Here is a 24,130-nt window from a genome sequence, read left to right on the forward strand (position 1 = left end):
TTTCAAATGTCAATCTGTAAAACCAAATTAGATTAACAATAATTTTACAATGGACACAAACGCTATAATGGAATTGGATCCGGAGCTTGTGAAGGAGTTCGCATGTCTTCAGGTCTCCACACGTGAGATAAGCGCCGAGGAGCTGGCAAATTTCGATGAGAATGCGCCGCTTAGGCCACGTAGCCAGGTTAAGCATCCATCATACAAACATGTGCCCCAATTCTTTTATGTGCCACCGCCGCCGGATGATAAGTTGCGATATCTATTGCGCAGGGAGGCGCACTCGCTGTTCCTGCAGCAGCAATCCGAGGAGCTGTTGGACAACGACGAGCTGAACGAGCTGTGGAACAAGCTGGAGCAGCATGTCACCGAGACGACCGCCAAGAAGCAGCAGCTGATCAACTACGATGACTACTGCAAGCTGCAGTCTGCGATTGGCAAAAAGTGTCGCAGGTATCTCACGGCTCGGCTCTTTGCCCATCTGCTCAGTGATTCGCCTTACCTCGGCAGCGTGGAGATTATCTCCATTTTTAATTTTACCATGCGCAAGGTGTTTCTAACTCAGTGTCGCATCGGACTCTCCTTTTACGATGAGGTCGGACAGGGCTATTTGCGTGAGTTCGACATGGAGAACTACATTCTGGATATAATTCCAACACTGAAGCAGATACGTGACAAAATGCAGCCCGCTTTTGAGAAGTTCTACGTGTGCACCGTGGTGAAAAGGTTTTACTTTTTTCTCGATCATTTGCGCACGGGTCGTATACGTATTACCGATATGCTCGCTTCGGGTCTGATCAACGAGCTAATGGAACTGCGCGACGAGCCAACCACAACGGAATCGTCTCAGCCTTCACAGTCTAACTGTTTTTCTATGACCGCCGTGTTGGCGGTCTATGGCAGCTATCTGAGCCTGGACTTGGATCATAATGGCTTACTAAGCAAACAGGAACTGGCTGGATATGGCTCAGGCACGCTCACTTCTATATTTCTGGATCGCGTATTCGAGGAGTGCCACACTTACGATGGCGAAATGGACTACAAAACATTTTTGGACTTCGCTTTCGCACTGGAGAATCGACAGGTGTGAGTTTAGGCACACTAAGTGCGTTTAAATGTATGTTTAGCTTATCTTTAAGCTCGAACCAGAGCGGTCTAGGAAAATTTGCATTTGCTTTCAATCTGATTTTCCTAACATTAGAAGCGTATTACACTGATTTACCAAGTTGTGTCTAGACGTGGATAAGTTCCTCGCTAATATAAAGCACGTTCTCTACCAGCACAGACTTCTTCGGCAATGCACTATATCTTCCGAATGCTGGACGTGCAGCACACTGGCTACCTGACGATGCAGACACTGCAATACTTCTTCAAGGGTATAGAGGAGCAGTTGGTGGTGCTAAATGCTGAGCCAATCAGGTTTGAGGACTTCAACAATGAGATATTTGACATGGTTAAGCCCAAGGATCCGTGCAAGATAACACTGCAGGATATGCACAATTGGTAGGCTGTGTACTATCTTGCCTTTATTTTTTAACCGGTTACGTTTAACGCATGCCTTTTCTGTGCAGCGGCCAGGCTGAGACTGTAGTGTCCATATTAATTGAATTTCATAAATTCTGGGCTTACGAGAATCGCGACGACAATCCGCAGCATGTTTAATGGGCACATGCCACATAACGACGGCGGCATCCCAAGTAAATGCGCCAACAACATTAAGCGAAATTTAATTAAAATCCAGTGCAGACAAACAACGACAGCATACACACTCCCACATAAGGGGCGTCAACCCCTTATTGTCAGGCCCTGCTTTTGACTACCAAATGCCCGTTCAGACTACCTAAAGTTTATGTGCAACTTGTCTGATTTGCGACACTGTTTCTGAGTAGTACTGTAAAATATTGCTTTGTAAAAGTGTCAGTGTTGTGTAATCATCTGAAGGACCTGGCTACATTATAACACTTAAAAAACTCAAGCCTGCCGCCAATGTCAACACGCAAATGAACCCGTTGTGTTTAGTTCCTGTGAAAAAACCGAAACAATCAAGTTTTAACTATATATTTACCTATTTCAGCTTCAAATGCAAATTTTTTGTGTATTGATTTCTAACTGTATCAGCTAATGCATTGGGCTTATTAAATTGGCAGCACCCGTAAATATTTATTTAATTTGGTTGGCTTTAAAGTTGATATTTGTTGCTTCTGCCGTAATCTATGTTAGTGCTGCGAGTGAGTGGCTACATGCGGTTGCTGCTACCACCACTGGGATTATAATAATTTTATGGCTCTTGCCTGCTTGTAAGAGCGGGAATAATATAGAGTCTCTTTCTTTCTAGCCGGCGACGGTTTATAAAACATTCATTTCAATTTCATTTCATTACGTAGAAATAAACCAAGTCATTCAGCCAAACAGGCAGGCTTGCAGCCAGGCATTCTGGCAGGCAGGCAGTGAGTCAGACAGTTGGATAAAAAGTCAGTGTGGGGCACAGTTGGTGCTTCGTTCGCTCGGCTGCTGTCCATCTCCATAGGATGTGCGACCAGTGACCAGCAGCTCTTCACTCGCCAGTTCCCATCCGGCGGATGCTCAGTAAAAGTTGTAGCTTCTTCTGCTGTCCCTGCTGCCCCTGCTGTTGCCGGGCGCTCATTAACGAAATGACCGTTTGCATATTGCAAGCAGCTCCGGCAGTTTGGGCAACAGAAATAGTGGTTGGCGTTGGAGGAGGAAGGAGGCAAGCAAGAGAAACGCCTTCAAAAATTCAGGAATCGCATGCAACGGCAACAGAAGTTACCCCATTTGCAGGAAGTGGCCTACTGCCAGCGGTAACTGTAACAACAATGGCTGCTAACTGTAGCAGTGGCAGTCGCACTTGCAGTAGCAGCAACAGTGGCAAATGCCGCACAGTCAAAAGTTTTGTGGCAGTCGCGGCACTCGAATTGTTTGCGGAAATACAAATAAATAAAATGCCGAACGAAAATTGCTGCAACTAGCAACCGGCAACTTGCAACTTGCAATTCGGGGGCAAAGTTGCCCAGTTGCCACGTGTGCGGGTGGCCTCTCGCCTCGCTGTGGTATGCAAAGTGTTTTATGGTTATTGGTCGCTTAGTAAGTAGTTCTGCATAGCCGTGCATCTGGCCTGCCCGGACCCAGCCTGGCCCGTTGACAGCCTAGAAATTATCAACGCCAGCTGACCAGCAAACACACAAATAGTCGCCGACGGCCCGATTACCGTGCCCCATGCGACCCATTCGAAATCACTTAAAAACACAAATCAAGCAAAAGTTGAAAACACACAATAACAATTGTTTCGGGACACACCATAAATTTGCATGCCAACTGCGCGGGGCTGTCTGTGGGGGCGGCGACGAGACACTCGCTGCCGGCTACATAGAGAAAAAAAAAAGAAGAAATAGGCACATAAATATACAAGGCCCTAACCTCCACTCCGCTTCCAAAGCAGCGACCTGAGGACCAGCGACCAGCAACCAGAACAATTCGTTTCTGTCACAATCAGATTCGGATTGGGCACAAAAATTTCGAGTTCGTATTTCGTTTTTCGCGTTTCACATTCGCGTTTCGCGTTCGCATGTTGCCGCCATGTTTCATGAATTATTTTCCCAGCCAAAAACTTTTCCAAACTTTTCACTGCAAAAAAGACTGCGAGACGGAGATAGATAGATAGATAGAGAGAGAGAGAGAGAGAGAGAGAGAGAGAGAGAGAGAGAGAGAGAGAGAGAGAGAGAAAGAGAGAGAGAGAGAGAGAGAGGAGAGGCAAGCGAAACAAAAGAAAATGATGGCAAACGCAAGACATTCAGTGCCGGCTGTGGCTTGGCCTGGGTCTGTGGCCGCTTTGCTGCGCTTCTTTGCCTTGGTGAGGCGCGCAAGGAGCATATTTCGATTACCATTTTGCCTGCTCCCGTTACTCGATTGAACTGGAGGAGCTGAAAGGCAGCGCCAATGTTTCACATTTTCTGCAACTTAGCTCCTGCTTCTGCTTAAATTTCAATTGTGTGCCATGGGCGGCCGCTCGACTGGAGAGCACTCTGGTGCAGGCTTTAATAAATTATGGCCACATGGGCACCATTGGGGGCGAGGTGGGCGGGCGCAGTGGGCTTGTGTTACAGCCTTGTGCCTTACCGTGCACTGGCCGGTGCCATTCACGTCACTTGGAAAAAGTTAATACAACAAATGCGCTTCTCAACAACAACAGCAACAGCAACAGCAACGACAACAACAAGAACACTCAACGGGGCCAATAACAACGGCAGCAGCAGCAGCAACAACAGCGAAATACAACAATGCTGTAAAACGACCGCATTACGAGCTCGCGAATTGTTGGCGCTTCACATTTCCCGCAAGCTAAAAGAGTCCGGCACAGAGTTGGGGCTGCCAACCGCTGGCAATGGCAACAGCAACATCAGCAACAACGACAACAACAGCAGCAACAGCAACAGCAACAAAAACATGGCCAAGAAATGGCAGCTTTACAACTTCCGCCAAGCGACTGCGGCTAGTAGACATGGACAAGAACATGGACGTCGAGGTGGTTATGGTGAAGAGGGAGGAGCAGGGGCAGCACTAGCTGGTAACTGTGAAATGTACGCTTTAGTATTCCGCTTGCTTTTTTTGTTTGGGTGGTGAGCGGTGGAGTCATCTCATGTCATTCGGGATTATTTTGTGGGTTAAAAACTAATTTGCGGTCATGAAGTGGATTTGGTTGTTCGTGTGCGTCCTTTTCGCTGTTGCCTGCTGCCTGCTGCCTGCTAGCTGTTGGCTGTTGGCTGCTGGCTGCTGTTGACATTGCGCCCGGTCCATAAATATGCAACAAAACTGGCAACTAGCTAGCTTTGCCTCATGTTTGTCCGGCCGCTGACAATTGGCCACATTGGCAAGTACTTCATTAGCATACCAAAGCTGGTAGGATTTAAGGTATTTGTTTCGCACACATAAACACACACACACACACACACACACACATTTTCAATTTGAAACTTATATTCTGGTTCAAGTGCAGCACAGAAAAACGCAATTAATATTTGGCCAGTTCCATATTTAAGCGGTAGCTGACCGGTTAAAAGTCCACGATCAAATTGTTGCATTTGATTTAATTTATAGGCCAGCATCTCGTGCTGGCAATTGTGTGCTGGCACTTAAATTTAAATAGTCTTACATAAAATGCCAACAGTGGCAACAACAACATTCGACTCGTCCCATCGACAAATACAACAACAACAACGTGAAATTGTCGCCATGGGCATTTTTAATGTGGGATCCCTTGAATTAAGTGTTGAAGTTGCCATCGCACTTGACTCAAATCTGTTGTTTTCTGTAGAAGGTAGGATGAGTCGAGAATGAGGGCTGTTGTGCTGTGGATTATGGTCAATTAAGTGAAAATGGCAATATTGTGATTGTCGTCACGACTGAGGAAGCTGTTCTTGTTATGATTGTCCCTGTTATTGTGCTTCCTAATTTTATTGGTTTCAATACATGCTACTGAGAATTCTGAGAATTAGAAATTGTACGATTTTATTATTCCAGTGAACTGGCCCTAAAATAAACTGTGAAACCTGAAGTCTCTTGTCTGTGATATTGCACCACTTTTACCTTTTATTACTTATAATTTACTCTATTGAAACTCGGCAAAGAGAAGTCCACATTTCTTTGACTTAATGCCGTCTCGTTTCATTGACAAACTCCAAATAAGACCTATATGAATTCCATCAAAGATGGAACAACATGAAACTTGTATTAAGCTGAAGAAAATGTTTAATTTTATTTGTTTTTCTTTATTTAAGTTGATAAAAAATAAAACTCCCTTATTTCTACTTAATAATTTTTATTGTGCAAACCTGGTGACACCTAACTTGATTCTAAGCGCATTATAAGATACTCTTGAGTTCTGATTGACACTTGTTTAAATATAACTATATACAAAAAAATTCCTCAAAGGTGGACACATTAAAAATGAATAGGCACAAATGTTGTTTGAGGCAATTATCAAAAGCAAAACACAATAAACACATCAATAAACAGAGTTCACAATGATTTGATTACATTATTATAAAACAATTTGCATTCGATAAAGGCCAAAGACAGCAGCAGACAAAGTCATAAAAGTTGCGCAATGAAAATTGAGCGAGTTTTTCACAGTCTCCACGGAGCTCGTCTCGATTTGACTTGATGGGCCATTTTCGCTGGCTTTGGAAGCCACACAAAGAAAATATGCAAAATGCGCATAAATCTCACAGTTTGATGGCTGAGAATGCGGGGACAGTCGGAAATCACAGAGACCCCATTCAGAGAGTCTGTCGAAATCGAAACGCGTTAGCGGGGAAACAATTTTCCGCCGAGGCAGCTGTCAGGGACGGAGCTGCGCATGCAGAATAAATGATTTTCTATTTGTTAAGTCAAAGTGAAATTCTTAGACTATGCGAGTGTGCGTGTGTGCGTGTGTGCGTGTGTGTTTGTAGGCTTTGAGTGTTGACATTTCTTTGAGCTGCCATCACTCACTGCAAACACAAACGAATCCGTAGCAAATGTTCCTATTCAGATGCAAAGACAACATTTGAGCATTTACATTTTCTCACTCGCCTGCCAAATGTTTTTGTTGTTGTTTTTGGTCACGCCCTCTCGGCCCATTTCGTCTCATTTACGAGCCGCACATATCATGGGCGTGTCAGACACTCCCGCACTTCCAAAAAGAGGTCAAAAGCCGGCACATATGTTAAGTGTTGGCAAAGAAGCGAACAGCATTTTGTGACCAGGCGACCCTGTGGCATGCAGCACGCCTTGCCCCTGGTCCTGAGCTTAGAAAATATAAATTTTTATTCTTATCTTTTGCATTCTTGCTCTCACTTTTGTTCCGTTTTTATACAATGCTGCTGCTTTATCCTTTTCCTCTTTTCTCCTTTTTGTTTTTTTTTTTTTTTAACGTGTGTTTCGCTCATTGTTGTAAATTATTTATGCCTGCGTAAAATATTCAAAGCTCTGCGCACTGACGCGAAATGTGAAAGAGCAGAGCAAACGCACTACAACAACAACAACAACTGAGAAGCAACAACAAAAAGCAGTCCATGTTATTATTCATAACACAGCAGCATTAAAGTGTAAGGGAGTATGCGACAATTCCCACAGCCATTTGTCCAGCCTGCCGCCCGCCAGTGGGCCTGCCTGGCTAGCAAGTCTGCATAAATCATTTACAAGCTACACGGCGCCAGAGTATACAAAATAAAAATAAAAACAAAATACAACAACAACAACAAAACAAATTTGACAATAATACCGAACCATCTAATTCCGGACTTTGTTTGCCGTTTCGATTTCCCGGACCCGTTTGGTGTGACAGGCAAAAAAGGATTCGTTGCGTTTATTTTGACAACTTTGCAGGGAGTTTTTAATTAATTAAAGTGCTTTTCTCGGCTTATTTTCAGGCACTTTGCACACCTTGCAATTAGGATTGCGTCAGCGAATATTGAATTTGAATTTCGTTATCAGCCAGGCAACAGCTCTGTGCGTTGGGAGCTGCTCCAATCTAATTTTCAGCTGTCAGTTGGCTTAAAGTTGCCCAAGCACTTAAGCAACTGGGCTCCAGTTCCGCAATGCCAGCCAGACCCATAATAATATCAAGCGAAACAGGTCATTAGAGCGGGGCACAGTAGTCCTTACAAAAACTTACATTACAAATTGAAAAATTCTACACGTGCGCAAAACCTTTCGCAACTGCAATGGCATCTGTTGAAAGTTAAAAGTCGACACCAAAGTCAGGTCTTTGTATTAACTTAACATTTTGACACCTGGCGAGCAACACACCCACAATACTCGCACACACATACACACTTATGCTCCCCCGCACAAGTGTTGCCTCGTTCAACAGTGTAGCCATACGGTTTTAAGTGGCAATCGGTTTTGGCTTGGGTTATCAAGCCAACCTCCGAAGAGGTTACCCCAGCTACGCCCACTCACAAATACTCATACAACTACTCCCAACTGGCGTTTCTTGTAGCATTTCTCCGTTTTTGTTCTGCAACAAAGGCAGCGAGCTCCTCACTTTTCTTTTACCGCTGCTAAAGGTGCTCACGTTGAATCCAACACCGAACATCCAAAGGCAACATTGAGTCGGCAGTCGGCATCATTATACTGCATACTTCAAAAAAACTAAAGGGTAGATTGTTTCGGAGTAACATTTATTAGGCTACAAAAACTATGATTGTTAGGAGCCTGGGTTCTAGTTCTCCACAAAAAAGGTAACGAAAATATTTATGTTTATCTATTATATTTAACTCTATTGGAGGATAGAATCAATAAAATGAACTGATAAATAAATGAACAAGGATTCCGGAATTGTCTAAGTCAAAACTGTATATACTTATAAATTGTCTATCACTTATATAACAATAATAATAATTTCACACTTTCTTTACATACTTTGTTGGCCTTTATTTAATTAAATTGTTCACTATTCTGTTAAAATCAATTAGATTTAACTTGCTCTAGGTACAGCTGAACAAATATTTCAATTAATAAATATATGAACTTAAATGTAATAGATTTTCGTTTTACAACTCTTCTATATAAATAATATATGCTCACATTTTTTATTGGTAAATTGAAAGTTCTGTGCCTTAACTAAACTCAGCCCATGCTTTTTTCTACACATATTCATCTACAAAAGGGATTACAGGGTATATCAACGTCCAATGCTCATTTATCAGTAGATACTGTAGCCGTCGCCTACTTACAGGCGTTGGCTGCTTCGCGAGTGGCTGCCAGAGGCCTGGGGGATGGCGGGTGGCAAGTGGCTGAAAAATATTGTCGCGCATTTGTTCGCAGCTTACGAAAACATTTTTCTTAACACGCTCAGCCATTTTTTGCACGCTTCTTGTAGTTTTTCGCAACTTTTGTTTGCCGCCAGCTTTAAGCGACGCTTTTTTCTTGCTCAACTTCAATTTGGACCGCAGAGTGCACAATTTAAAGCATTTACGAGTGCAATTTGTCTGCAGTACCAAAGTCGCAGACCACAGTCGCAGTCAACTTCAGTTGCAGTCGATTTTACATATATACACTTTTCATTTCCACTGCCCCGGATGCGTGTCCTGTGTCCTCTGCTCTGTGTGCTGTGTGCAGTTGCAGGCTGCACTATGCAGGCTGCAGGTCGGACCGCCTGGCTGACTCTCTTGCTGACTGGCTGACATTTTTCTTGGCGTAAATCTGGCAGCAGCAACTTTAGCTGCTTTTTGCAGCTCATTGAATTTCGTGTGCTTTTGTCTGCCATTGCCATAAAGGTATATGCACTAGCCCCAACTAGCCCCGCAACCCGCACAGACTACACCAAGCACTCCATCTCGTTGCCTTGGGCAACTTTCAAGCAACTAAGTGCCAAACAGAAACTATTTTGCAGCCTTTCTCTCTCATGACATTGGGCCGTCTGCAACCTGCGGGCTTTATCTGAAGTCAGGGAACGGTACTCTGGATGTGCCTGACTCTATTTGGAAAGCAGTGCCAAACACTTTGCATTTGCCGCTCGCAACGCTCGCCTGGTCCCCGTTGCAGTTGCAGCTTGCTAGCGTTTATTGTCAATACGAAAGTTTTATACATTTTACCAACTTCTTTTTGTATCCATCCAGCTTGTGCGTAAAATGTGTTAGCGGATTTTTGCTGCATATCCTGTGGGCACGTTTCCGAATGAGTGTGAGGGTACGGTATGTGGTTATACAAAAGTCGAAGTCATCTGCAGTTCATACTACGCGTGTGGGCTTCACTTCGATTTGAACAAGTTTACAAAACGCTTTGGCGTTTAGTTGTGCTAAAGTTTCATGGAGTTGCTTTCGGTATTGCCACGCCCACACGCTCAATCGCCTGGACATGGGGCGTGTAATTTATGGGCCGTTGCCACACACAACTTTGTATGCAGCGATAATCGCAGGTCAATTTCATAAACAAATAACGCAGATGCTATCTGACCGTAAGTGCGACCCTTACGCCCCTGCTGGGCCCCTTGCTCCAGCTTACTTTGCATATGAGCACCGGCCATAATGAAGCCATGGTAGACACTCCAACTAAAGCTTATCTTAATTATAGATCGATACACAGAGCTCTCATGTCCAGAGGTGTCTGCCCATGTCTACCCTCGCCCAACCTGCTGCGTGTCAAAACTAATTTCTGCCGCTAAGCCTTGTGGCCCGCCCGGCTATAGCCAGCGCTGGGGCAGCAGTTGCTTGTGCTGTCATGAGCTGACATAATAATTTATACCGATTGACTACCTCCCTTTCCTCCATGGAGGGCCCCATTCATTGAATGACTGCGTCTCTGGCTGTCTGTCTCGTCTTGTCAGTGCACAGTATGACTCAATTTAAGCTTGCCAAGGAATTAGGCAAAATGTCAATGTCAACCAGTGTGTGTGTGTGTACTTGTAGATGTGTATCCGAACTGAGACTCTGCCAGCTGTCAAGGCAGTGCCAGAGATTTTTACCTTAAGGCAGTCCAATATGCCGACAGTCCACAGCCAAGGGCTAACATCAGTCCCTTCTCTTTCTCTCAATTAACCTCTCGGTCTTTCTACCTTACTTTCTCTCTCTTCCATTTCCCAGACTAATTGAGTATAATTTCATGTTAATCAGAGCAAACATCTATAAGTACTGGGTATGAAAATTACAAATGGAGCCCAATGCATACTCAATTGATTTTCAAGCTACAAAATTAAATTCTGCTAAAGAGCTGCACTAACCCTACTTTCTACCTCCCTCTCATCCATTTTGCATTTTATGGCCGCTCTAATTAGAGTCTGACAGCAGCTAGGAGAGGTGGCTAAAATGATATGCCTAGCTTTGATGTGCTCAAGGTGGAGCAGCTCTCGTTTGTTGGTAATTGTGTGTGCGTGTGTCTGTGTTTGGCAGAGACAAGTTCAGACTGTTTCCAGTTGTGTTGCATAGTTTGGTATTATGGCGGCTGAGAGACAACAACACGACACCACAACAAGGTGAATCCAAATGTATGCAACAACAAGCGACGAGCAAGTGGAACACAGAACACAAATACCAACAGCACCAACAATGACAACAACAAATACTACGACAAGAACAACAGCAGAAGCAATCGAGGTGGCAAGTCAACAGTAACCAATAGTTTTATAGCTAGCGACAACGCAAGGGCTAAACGCTAAAACGAACTACACTGTGAAGAAAAAGTGCAGCTGAAAGATAATAGTAAAATAAAATATAAATGATAAAGATATGATAGAATTATACTTCTAGAGTTTAAATAGAAAATAATTTTCATAAAATATAATTATGGTTACTGCCCTGCCACCATATAGGTTACTTAATATTTCTCTGAGTGCAAGATTAAGTAGCTTAAATTGACTAGAAACGCAACCAGCAAGAGTACTCATTCCCTTGTGTGTGTGTGTGGTGTGTTGGCTTGCATGTGTATGTGTCTACAAAATTCTGTACGAAAGCCCCATAGAAACAATGCTATAGTGCAAAAAAAGTTATGTGGAGGTGCCCACTCTCTTTCTCTCGCTACCTTGTTTTTGCTGCAACATTTTGTGGCAAGCGGAGCGAGGAATTGGCGTTACTCATACGCAACGTGTGCCCTGCGCTGATGACTTGACCGATTGACCAACGACCGTCGCTAACGTCATCATTGTGAATGTGGCGCCACTCGAAGCCAACGTGACATATATCCAATGGCATTGGCCCCACTTTTGGAGTTTAGAAACACGCATCGGCTGCATGACAAGCCTTGAGCTGTTGTGCTTGAGGCTGACATGGTTTCTTTTTGCCTGTAAGCCAGCTTGTAATTGCTTTAACTGCACAGAAATAGCCGACGAGGGTAGCTCACAACATTTAGAGGTAGCTCAAATGAGCCCAGTTTTATAAATATATCTATAAATGTATAGACATGTCTACCCGGCCACATAATAGCTGACAAATCAATCATAATTCTGGCACATCTGACTAAGGCGATTCAATCACCGTAAAGCAAACAATAGCCACAAGATAAACAATTAAATAAAATCCAAGCGAATTGCTTAGGGACAGCACAAGCACTCTGTCCGAGATAATGGCGGCCAAATCTCCAATGAGTTCCAATGTTCGTTCCAGTTGTAGTATGCTTGCCCAACAGTTTCGAAGCCGCGCGCTCGCCCTAAAGCAGGCAATGAATTTTTTTTTGGTACTCAATAAACGACGACGTCGAAGCCAAAATGGCAATAAAAACGGCAATTGATAAGCGCAGGCCCACCAAATAAGCAAACAATCAAGTGAACTGCGAACGGCCGGGACAACCAAAAGCTGAAACCGAAACCGAAACCCAGCCGGAGACTATGAAGGAGTGCACAAAGTGTGAGGCCGGGGGCTGGTGAGGGGTGAGCCAACAAGCAAACATGCAAACAAACAATCAAACGATAAACGGATGCCAAGTGCCAAGGGGTGCACAGGCTGAGCAGGAGCAGGGGCAGGGGCAGGCCGAAAGCATTTCAACCTCAATTTGGCAAATTCTATTACGATAATAAGAGAATAACGGCGGGCGGGGAGCAGTAACGCCGCCAAGTGGTCGTGCATGAGTAGAGGGGCGCCACAGCAGCAAATAGCCGGAAAATGTTTTATGTGCCGGCAATAGCAACAACAATAACAACAACAACAACAACACAAACAACAGCAACAACAACAGAAGGCAGTTAAAAGCAAAACAATGCATTGGCCGCCACTTGAAGTGTATACAAAAATGAGTGAGATCCAATTTCAGTTCGATTGCTATCCAATTTCTGAGCAAATAAGTGAAAATGTTTTCATTCTCATGCCTCCAAGGCATGCAACAATGAATTTACTCTGAGCTGGTTAGTTTGTGAGCAAGTAAGGGTGCGTGTGTGTGTCTGTGTGTGTTAAGCGTGTCAATAATTTGTCTAGAGCCCTGTCGCCTGAATACCCGAAGCCAAGTGTAAATAACAGGCAAGTCGACACAGAAATGGGTAAATATCAGCAAATGAAATGAATGAAGGCAACCTCAAAAGGATTGCGCTCCAGTGCCATAGTGCGACAGTGGCAAAGTGGCAGAGTGGCAGCTGCGGCAGTGGCAAGCCTTAGTCCTGCGTTAAGCAGCTTACCAGCTAAGCTCTATGTCTATCTGAATCTCTCGCTCTGGCGCTAACTCTGCCTTTCTGTCTGTCTGTCGCCACAGACAATTGATGAAATCAAGTCGAGAGCATTTTCTGGTGTACTTTTATTTTTGTTGTTGTTTTATTCGGCTTCTAAGCGTTAAGCATCTTTTGATTCTAAGCCCGATTAGGCGCATTAAAGCGGCGCTTATCCAAGCGGAAAAGGCAGCAACAATAAACAGCAACCAACCGGGGCTATAAAACTGGCAGCGTCTGATTTTCCCTCTGCCAAGAGCCAAGCATAAAATGCAAATCTGCGATTTGGTTTGTTAAACATTTGCTTAACCACAAAAATGAAAGCCAAAATAAAAAAAAGGAGGAAAAACACAAAAAAGTAGCTCAAGCACAAGTCTCTTGCTGTTGTCACACAAGGGGAGTGACACAGTCACGACAGCAACAAGAACAGCAACAACAACAACAGCGGAAGAAAAACAAAAGCTGAAAAGCACATGGCACAGGGAAATATGCCAGATTATGAGACAAGGGCAACATATGCCAGGCAGCAAGTATCTTGAGAGAGCAGCAGGGTTGGCAAGAGAGGGGGCAGGCAGATCTATTCGCTGCGAGGAGGAGAATACGCTGGCCAGCAAGTGAGTCCATATTTGGCAGGAGCTGGTGGGGGCGGCAGAGCTAACGCAAATGAAGGCAAATTACGTTAAATAGAAAAGAAAACTTTTCCACTTTTTAACTTTGGCGTACGACTGGAAGTTAGCAAGCGGCAACCAGCAAGTGGCAAGTGGCAAGCAACGTGCAGCGTTGCGCGGTTGTTGAACATTTTACAAACAATTTAAGCGTCGCATTAAATTATTGTTACGCTTGCAGCTTAAACTTTAAGGCAGCTGCCAGTGCCAGGTCCAAATGTTTTCCATTTGCCGGCTGCCTTGACTTTTATGGCCCGATTCGCGTGCTCCTCCCCCCTCCCAGTAGCTCGCTCCATCTCTGTCTAACTAAAAGGCACGCGATAAGAGTGAAAAATGGTAAATTAAGCTAAAGAAAAGCGGCTACGTCTTGAAAACAAAACCAAAGACTTGTTATTGTTGTTGCTGTTGTTGCTGCTGGTGTTGCTGCTACGCTGCTGCTGTTGTTACGGCGTGCGTCAGACTAAATTAGAGCAAAAACTTAATTTGCCTTTTGGCTGCGCCCAAAAGTAGGCAACGGCAACGGCAGCGGCAACGCGAATGCCGAATCAAAAGGGAAAATGGCGCAAAATAACAATTATGTTTTAAGGCAATTGTATTGCTTTGTTTGCTTGTTTTCCGGCCAGATTATTGTTGTTCTTGTTGTTGTTTCTTTTCTTGTTTTTTATTTGTTATTTTTTGGTTTCTTACACTTGTAATTGAGAACGAAATAAGGTTAATTAGAGTAATGGCCACTTTACTGCTCCGGCCTTTGCTCTCGCGCGCTAAGTCTGCTGCCACGTTAGCCGTCAATGAAGACATTTCAATTTTGAAACAGAGCCAACAGCGATTGTTGGTCAAGGCTGGTTTCTGGCCCCATAAGATATGACTTTACAAAATGCTAGATGATTGCAGCACAAGGCACTTAAATAGTTATGTTATTTATGGCTAAAACTTTTAGCCAACTCAGTTAGTTAGCTTGTCGGCAGCTAAGCGAAGCCCGGCTACTCATACGTTTGAGCAGACTTCGGTTCTCTCTGGAGTTGCTTCACGTATTTGGGCAAACACTTTTGAACTATCAACCACTTGAACCCATTTACTCCATTTGGCCAGGTCCAGGCAGCTGGCCTGCCTGAAACACGTGCTTCTGATTCATGTTAAATGACTTTTAATTGGTTTTAGTGCATTATATCGTCAGAGCATTTGAGAGATTTCATGGTTGTTATTTTTGTTGTTCTTGTCGTCAGCGTGTTAGCTTGTTGTGCAATAGTTTGCATGGCAATTTGGCCCAAAAACTTTGTGCGCAGTAAGTTTTTTGTTTTTACCTATTACATATGTAACCACACCATTTATACATACACGCACATACACTTCTTCTTTTTAGAAGCAGCCCGTAAACTTTCCATACAATAATAATCACTTTGTGAAAGTTTTGCCTAAGCCGTCATAGCTACCAATTCGGTGACACCCAAACTTTGGCACTGAGGTAGGAATTACTGTGTCCCCTCGTGAGGCTAAGGGCAAACTTTTTGCGGACTATCTGTCGACCAGCAGGCAGGCAGTTTGCAGGTCAGTTAACAGAACAGACACGCCCACAAGAACTGTCACCCCTCGACCAAGACCAATTAATACATGTGCCGCAAAGTTGGCGGAGATTTTCGCATACATACATATGTCGCCTGTCAAATGTTTGCGTTTATTATGTCATACCGGACCCGTGAAGCGTCATGAGAATGTCACACCGCATAAATGGCTATATGAATGATTTAAACTAACATTTTTTATACCCTTGCTGTTGATGCCCTTACTAAGCTTATATAAATGTTATTGGAACAACGACGATATAGTTTCAGTTCAGGAAACCAGAGTTAGGTACATACAAACCTAATTAATGTGGTTTCTATAAAAATTAATTAATATATAATACGTATTTATTTTTTCTTAGAAGTGAAGTTTAATATCAAATTACTAGTATGTATAAAGTTAATCATAAATTTAATTGACATAAAATAGGGTAAAAAATCTTGGGCAGCAGTTGGATTCTGCTTTAATAAATTTCATTTGTTGTACACGGCCACAGGAATTGTAAAGTGCGCATTTGTTTATTTATTTTTTCTTTTGTTTTTTTTGATCTGCGCATGTTTAAAAATTTATATACAAATTTGATGTGCAAATTTAAATTAAATTTCTGCTGTGTGTGCGCACACACACATGCACACGCGGCATGACTTTGCGACAATTGAAAGGCACACATACGCATATCCTACAAGCACACACACATATACAGATTCACAGCCATGCGGCTGGATTCATATAGCAAAAATAAAGCTACATATTTCATGGCAGACGGAAGTTCAAAAAACAAGCAACAAAAGTCGGCAAAAAAGGGTTGGCAACTACAACGCGAACATTTGGATGATGTGTAGACCTATTCAAAAGCAAAATGCAAAAAAAAATATGTTATATAAACAACAAAAATAAAGCAACACGCAATTCGTTGTAGTTGTTTTTGACATTTTCATTTTGAGATTGGGTGTATGTGTGTGTGTGTAAATGTATGCGATTTTTGCCGAGCTTGTTGGCTACGCACACATGCCGAACCGCTCATTACACACAACGAATCACACGCACACGTGGAGTATACGCTACAACTACAGAACGCACTCAATCATAAATTAACGCACACACACACACACACACATTTGATAAGCCAGGCGAGTGGCATGTGACCTTCCGTTCAACATTTACACAAAAGGAAGTTGTTATTTCGGCATCCGGCTTAGCGGAATTGTTATTATTTATAAGCGTACACGAATCATATACAACAAATATGTGTGCGAATTCGTGTGTATCTATAAAGTATCAACTCGTTCACTTCAATCCTGTCAAAATCACTTCCGTTCAGTTTAGTTTATACCACAAAATAATCTTAACTGAGAGTCTGTGTGCTTTCGTTATTTTAAATATAAATATGTCACAAAATATTTTGGAAGAATGGTTAGTTTAGCATCCAATAAATAATGCCTGAATATCTTTGATCCAATAAGGTTAATAAAAGACAAGAAGCTAAGAATACTACATATGGATTTGATAGCTAATAAATAAGCATGTATTTTAGCCAATATTAGCATATATAAACAAGCGTGTAGGGTATCTAGAAGTCAAACACTTTTGCCGAAAAGTGTATTGTAGTTTTGGATTTAAGTAAGCTAATTAACTATTAACTGAGCTCGTGTAATGTCGACCCAAGTGTGTCGTCAATCAATTTACACTCTAGACAATTTATCGTTGTTGCATTTGAAAAGAAAACCGTTGCCTTTTGGCCGGCTGTCCAAATGGCCAGGATTGACCTCAAACTAACTAACGGCAGTAAGGGTTATATTATCAGCTTATTTGTGGATGCAGCACTTGCAGCAGTTGCTGCTGACATATATTAGTTTGTGAGAATATATGATTTAATTGTTGCCCTGTCAAAATATTTAGCTGTCCGAGTGTCCAATAATCGAGGTCGGTGCGAAAATCGAAACTGTTTCGATGATTTTTTTTTTAATATCTCGGGTAATAGCTCCGCGCGGAGATATGACGTTTCAAAACGACATAACTCCGCGCGGAGATATGACGTTCCAAAACGACATAACTCCGCGCGGAGGTATGACGTTCCAAGACGACATAACTCCACGCGGAGGTATGACGTTCCAAGACGACATAACTCCGCGCGGAGATATGACGTTCCAAAACGACATAACTCCGCGCGGAGATATGACGTTCCAAAACGACATAACTCCGCGCGGAGATATGACGTTCCAAAACGACATAACTCCGCGCGGAGATATGACGTTCCAAAACGACATAACTCCGCGCGGAGATATGAAGTTCCAGAACGACATAACTCCGCGCGGAGATATCACGTTCCAAAACGATATAACTCTGCGCGGAGATATGAAGTTCCAAAACGACATAACTCCACGCGGAGATATGACCTTCCCATTCATCACGATTCTTTTTCAAAATCGAGGTGCGAAAATCGAAACTTTTTGATGATTTTTTTTTAATATCTCGGGTAATAGTTCCGCGCGGAGATATGACGTTCCAAAACGACATAACTCCGCGCGGAGTGATAATCACTTTTTTTTTTTTTCAAAATCGAGTTCGGTGCAAAAATCGAAACTTTTTCGATGATTTTTTTTTAATATCTCGGGTAATAGTTCCAAATCGACATAGCTCCGCGCGGAGTGATCACCACCTTTATTTTTCAAAATCGAGTTCGGTGTGAAAATCGAAACTTTTTCGATGATTTTTTTTTTAATATCTCGGGTAATAGTTCCGCGCGGAGATATGACGTTCCAAAACGGCATAGCTCCGCGCGGAGTGATCATCACCTTTTTTTTTTTTCAAAATCGAGTTCGGTGCGAAAATCGAAACTTTTTCGATGATTTTTTTTTAACATCTCGGGTAATAGTTCCGCGCGGAGATATGACGTTCCAAAACGACATAGCTCCGCGCGGAGATATGACGTTTCAAAACGACATAACCCCGCGCGGAGATATGACGTTCCAAAACGACATAACTCTGCGCGGAGATCTGACGTTCCAAAACGACATAACTCCACGCGGAGGTATGACGTTCCAAAACGACATAACTCCGCGCGGAGATATGACGTTCAAAAACGACATAACTCCGCGCGGAGATATCACGTTCCAAAACGACATAACTCCACATGGAGATATGACGTTCCAAAACGACATAACTCCGCGCGGAGTGATCATCACCTTTTTTTTTTTTCAAAATCGAGTTCGGTGCGAAAATCGAAACTTTTTCGATGATTTTTTTTTAACATCTCGGGTAATAGTTCCGCGCGGAGATATGACGTTCCAAAACGACATAGCTCCGCGCGGAGATATGAAGTTCCAAAACGACATAGCCCCGCGCGGAGGTATGACGTTCCAAAACGACATTACTCTGCGCGGAGATATGACGTTCCAAAACGACATAAATCCGAGCGGAGATATGACGTTCCAAAACGACATAACTCCGCGCGGAGATATCACGTTCCAAAACGACATAGCTCCGCGCGGAGATATCACGTTCCAAAACGACATAACTCCGCGCGGAGATATCACGTTCCCAAACGACATAACTCTGCGCGGAGATATGACGTCCCAAAACGACATAGCTCCACGCGGAGATATGACCTTCCAATTCATCACGATTTTTTTTCAAAATCGAGGTGCGAAAATCGAAACTTTTTGATGATTTTTTTTTAATATCTCGGGTAATAGTTCCGCGCGGAGATATGACGTTCCAAAACGACATAGCTCCGCGTGGAGATAAGACGTTCCAAAACGACATAACTCCGCGCGGAGATATGAAGTTCCAAAACGACATAACTCCGCGCGGAGGTATGACGTTCCAAGACGACATAACTCCACGCGGAGGTATGACGTTCCAAGACGACATAACATAGCTCCACGCGGAGATATGACCTTCCAATTCATCACGATTTTTTTTCAAAATCGAGGTGCGAAAATCGAAACTTTTTGATGATTTTTTTTTAATATCTCGGGTAATAGTTCCGCGCGGAGATATGACGTTCCAAAACGACATAGCTCCGCGTGGAGGTATGACGTTCCAAGACGACATAACTCCACGCGGAGGTATGACGTTCCAAGACGACATAACTCCACATGGAGATATGACGTTCCAAAACGACATAACTCCGCGCGGAGATATGACGTTCCAAAACGACATAACTCCGCGCGGAGATATGACGTTCCAAAACGACATAGCTCCGCGCGGAGATATGACGTTCCAAAACGACATAACTCCGCGCGGAGGTATGACGTTCCAAGACGACATAACTCCACGCGGAGGTATGACGTTCCAAGACGACATAACTCCACATGGAGATATGACGTTCCAAAACGACATAACTCCGCGCGGAGATATGACGTTCCAAAACGACATAACTCCGCGCGGAGATATGACGTTCCAAAACGACATAGCTCCGCGCGGAGATATGACGTTCCAAAACGACATAGCTCCGCGCGGAGATATGAAGTTCCAAAACGACATAGCTCCGCGCGGAGGTTTGACGTTCCAAAACGACATTACTCTGCGCGGAGATATGACGTTCCAAAACGACATAACTCCGCGCGGAGATATGACGTTCCAAAACGACATAACTCCGCGCGGAGATATGAAGTTCCAAAACGACATAACTCCGCGCGGAGGTATGACGTTCCAAGACGACATAACTCCACGGGTAATAGTTCCGCGCGGAGATAAAAAATCGAGGTCGGTCCGAAAATCGAAACTTTTTCGATGATTTTTTTTATTATATCTGGTAAATATTGTCTGATTTAAAAATGTTATACCTTTTTGAATGCGTACGGACCTCTACCATCAATTGACATTCATGCAAATTAAACATCGTTTTGTTAAAAAAATGTTGTAGACAAAAAACCGATTCGTTCGTAAAGTCAACCATTTTGATGATTTTTTTGTATATTTCGGTCAAATAATGCCCAATTTTGCAATTTCATACCATTTTTGCCTCGTAAGGATCAGTTCAATCGATTGGCATCAAAAAAAATGAAATCCAACATTTTGAACCAAATCGACAATATGGCACGGGGTTACATCACTCTTTTTTATACCCTGAACGCATTAAAATGGGTATAAGGGTATATTGTATTTGTGCAAAATCCAAATGTATGTAACAAGTAACATAAGGGAGCATATCCGACCCCATTAAGTATATATATTCTTGATCAGCATCAATAGCCGAGTCAATCAAGCCATGTCCGTCTGTCTGTCCGTTCGTCCGTATGTATGAACGCAAGGATCTCAGAACCTATAAGAGCTAGAGACTTGAAATTTTAGATGTAGGTGCTCCTTGCCTGCGCAGATCGAGTTTGTTTCCGATAATCGATAACTTCCTCCGTTTTCAAGCAATCGATATCGATATCCTGTTTTTTGGGCAATTTTGGTAAATAATAAGAGCTAGAGTCACGAAACATGATATGTTGCTTCTAAAATAGAATATATATATGCATTTTATGTTGGAAGAAGAGAGTTCAGGGTATCCCCTAGTCGGCAGCTCCCGACTAGAACCTCTTACTTGTTTAACTATTTTTACATGTCTCTTCTGTTGTAGCTGTGTATGCAATTGTGAGAAAGTATTGTTTAATAAACATAATTTTAAAATTATTTATCAATAATTGTTTAACGCATTTAATTAAAAGCTCGCTTAATATCAGACCACACAATTATAAAGGCAATGAGTAATTTATTATTTATGTGAATCCACAGAATATTTATCACATGAAATGTTTTTGCTGAATTGGCTTAGGATTCCCATATTTAAAAAGAGAAAATGAATGAATGCATGCTTCACAAAGATTACTTCGATGTGTCAACAAGGGAAAATATAAAACTATCGAGGGGAAAATGGGACGAAAATAGGATGCGACATGACTGCAAAAGTAAATGCTGCAAAATGTTTTCCAGCTGCAATGACACGCGACTCAAGTAAAAATATGCAAAGCAGCTGCGCTGATTGCGGAACACAAGGCGGCAAGAGGAAGACAGGAGGCGGCAGGCGGATGCAGCCCAACAAGATGTCAACAAAAATCATCGACTTGGATGGCGCGGAAATGAAGCTGGAAACAAGCACCAGCAACAGCAGCAGCATTGGTAAAATGAAGCAATGGGAAGCTATCAGCTAACCCAGGAGATTGCCATTAAAAGGCAGCACACTCTGTGCAAAAATTGTATGTTACCAACTAGGTAAAGCCACTGTCGCAGTCTCATTATTCACAATTCATTTGGGTTTTTGTAAGCTACTTTATCCATATATATAAATAATTTTTGACTAACTATCCAACTAGAACTCTGTTAGCCAAAATAAGAAAGTTAGTAACAAAGGATCTTCATTTACTACTGTATTTTGTTTAGCAGCCAGTTGGCTTTTTAATTATTTTCTGATAGTTCAACATTGTTGGTGGCACTTTTTCAAGATCGCTTCTTAGCATAAACTTAAATTACACCTGTTCCAATTTTGATCACCGATAAGTCAGGTATATAGTACAGCCAGTGTCTGGAGGAAATTGATTTCTTAAAGTAGAATTAGCTGTTGCTCCACTGTGTTTGGGCTGTCCTGAGTTCGTTAGTGGCTCAGGCAATAAAAATGCGCTCAAGTGTCGCCTGCTTAAACGAATTGTGTTCATTTCGGTCGTTGTTGTTGTTGTAGATTGGCTGTTACTGCTTTGTCATTACAAGAAACCCGTGCAATATTCAGCTACGAGAATGCAACACACCGCACAACGGCAACAACAAGCACGGCAGCAACAGCAGCAGCAGCAGCAGCGACAACAACTTATATAAAGTTGCGCGCACGAAACACTTCCGCAGGCGAAGAGCTTTCCGCTTCCGGTTGTGTGTGGCGCGGCGTGCTAGCTGCTGTTGGCTTCCTCTTCCTTCTGCCACAGCTGCAACTTTAAATATTAACAGCTAAGTGGCGTGTGTCGCGACTCGTAGGTGTGCGTGTTCGAGTGTGTGTGTATGTGAGTGTGTTGTGTGTGTTGGAACAGTGCTTCGATTTTTCTTGCGCTTATCGCTGCCCGTCATCGACTGCGTGCAGCAACGAGAACAACCCGAACTCAAAGAGCAGCCAGGTAAAGTCATGCCCCTGCATCTGCCCCTGTCGCTGTCGCTGTCGCAACCCGCTGCCGTGCCCCTGTCAAAGTGTCATTTAGATCGTAATGGTTTGATAGGAGCGCGCGCAAACACATTAAAACTCTTGCGTTACAACAGCAACAATCACGAGTATCGATATTTGGCATCGGCTCACATAAGCTACTCATAAGCCGATTGCCAGCCATTTGTCCTTTGGCTCAAATTCACTTACTTACTGTGCATCGGCATTGTTGTTTGAGTGGGCGCCGCAAATCGCTGGCAATTAATTGAAATCAATAAAAGGCTCATTGAAGTCGAGTTACGTATACGCCGTGTGCCACTTAATGAACATGATTCAGCAATTATATAAATATGCTGCCTGCCCCCAGAGATCTTAAGCACAACAGCAATGGGGGACAGTGGGAAATTAGGTTTGGATTTGTCAAGAATGTAGCAGCTTACCTGGGGATGAACAAAGCAAAGAAATTGAGATAATTAATTGAATAAGGTATTCAACTTTGCGCCATATCCGCGGATCTTCAATCGTTTGACGAGGCTCGTCAAAAAAAAAAAAAAAAAAGAAAAAGAAAATCAAATGCCATACCAAGAGTTGGCAGCGCAACAATTTTTTAATTTTATGCCCAACGATTTTGCTGATTTGAGGCTGGTGAGCAAAGTGACTTTCTAATTAGTTTGGTTTGTCAAGCGAGCAACCCCAAGACGAAGATGAGACACTTGACTCAATTTACTTACACACACACAGCTTAACACATGTGTGCATCGAAACTCATATCTGCCTTAGCTTTTGAATTTAAAGAATGCTTCAGACACACACGAAAATGTATGAAAGCAGAAAAATGTGAGGCCATATAAATATGTTACAATGCTTCGTTGCCATATGAAAGAAATTATAAGGCTGAGGGTTTGTGTGTGTGTGTGTGTGTGTGTGTGTGCTGTGTGTGATGGCAACGCGATGCCGCAATTTCCGCAATTAAATAAAAACGCAAACTTAAGCTGCGGGCGGCGAGTGGTGGAAAAATGAATGTCGAGTGTGTCGCTGTGGCGAAATATTTACATATGTTGTTGCTGGCTGCGGTTGCTGTTGCTCACACAAACACTTACACACACAGTCGCACAAACACACACACACACACACATACACATGCATACGGAAACACTCCTACGCAACGACACGCAACGCGTTGACGCTTTTTGATTTGAGCCTCAGCACCTGCCATTAAAGTTACCTATGCGTGTACGTGTGTGTGTATGTGTTGTTAGTTCATTTGAATATCATACACATGCGCGGGGGTGTAGACACACACACACACACACACACACACACACGCATGTTAATAGCTATCAACACCGTTGGCCTCTGTTTATTTCTGGCGCGTATATTTAATATTTCTTGCTTCCTTTTTGCCATTTGAAGTTAACTTTTTGCCGTTTGTCTTGCTGGCACTGCCAAGGGCAGAGGCAAACAGCTAAGAAACGGATATTTTTAGCAGTCAAGAAAGTAAAGACCGCGAGCAGCCGGGCCAAAAAATCAAATACGAGCACAAAACGAAACTTTGCTCATTTGCTGACTGCGTATCCCAGAAAGATACACGCGCATTGCTGTGTGTGTTGCCTTGCAGCTTTTGAAGCTGCCGCCGCTGTTGATGGCAGTTAAAAGAAGTACAAA

General features: G+C 43.0%; 2 protein-coding genes across 14 annotated transcripts in view; one reads left to right on the top strand and one right to left on the bottom strand.

The window, feature by feature from the left end:
- Gfrl (Glial cell line-derived neurotrophic family receptor-like) overlaps positions 1 to 24,130 on the bottom strand; it is a 117,873-nt gene that overhangs the window by 31,563 nt on the left and 62,180 nt on the right. The gene's annotated exons all lie outside the window — the stretch shown is intronic.
- LOC6630394 (serine/threonine-protein phosphatase 2A regulatory subunit B'' subunit gamma) lies at positions 50 to 2,155 on the top strand. 3 transcript variants are annotated; one of them, XR_011416044.1, is made up of 3 exons: positions 50 to 1,086; positions 1,281 to 1,503; positions 1,572 to 2,155. XR_011416044.1 is itself a non-coding variant. In XM_002053966.4 (3 exons), the coding sequence occupies exons 1-3, from the start codon at positions 50 to 52 to the stop codon at positions 1,660 to 1,662; spliced, it is 1,344 nt and encodes a 447-aa protein (XP_002054002.2). In that variant the 3' UTR covers positions 1,663 to 2,153. The 3 variants fall into 3 exon arrangements, 2 of the variants coding, with proteins under 2 accessions (XP_002054002.2, XP_015027039.1); XM_002053966.4 differs by having other exon boundaries at positions 50 to 1,084; positions 1,286 to 1,503; positions 1,572 to 2,153; XM_015171553.3 differs by lacking the exon at positions 1,572 to 2,155 and having other exon boundaries at positions 1,286 to 1,482.

The sequence above is a fragment of the Drosophila virilis genome, chromosome 2 (genome assembly GCF_030788295.1).
Source record: "Drosophila virilis strain 15010-1051.87 chromosome 2, Dvir_AGI_RSII-ME, whole genome shotgun sequence".
NCBI classification, from domain to species: Eukaryota; Metazoa; Arthropoda; class Insecta; order Diptera; family Drosophilidae; genus Drosophila; species Drosophila virilis.

What these genes read in the sequence shown, in the direction of transcription:
- LOC6630394 (XM_002053966.4), top strand. Translation starts at nt 50, where the DNA reads ATGGACACAAACGCTATAATGGAATTGGATCCGGAGCTTGTGAAGGAG. An exon ending in TCGCACTGGAGAATCGACAG is followed by an intron (nt 1,085 to 1,285) that starts GTGTGAGTTTAG and finishes CTACCAGCACAG; the next exon opens with ACTTCTTCGGCAATGCACTA. An exon ending in CTGCAGGATATGCACAATTG is followed by an intron (nt 1,504 to 1,571) that starts GTAGGCTGTGTA and finishes TTTTCTGTGCAG; the next exon opens with CGGCCAGGCTGAGACTGTAG.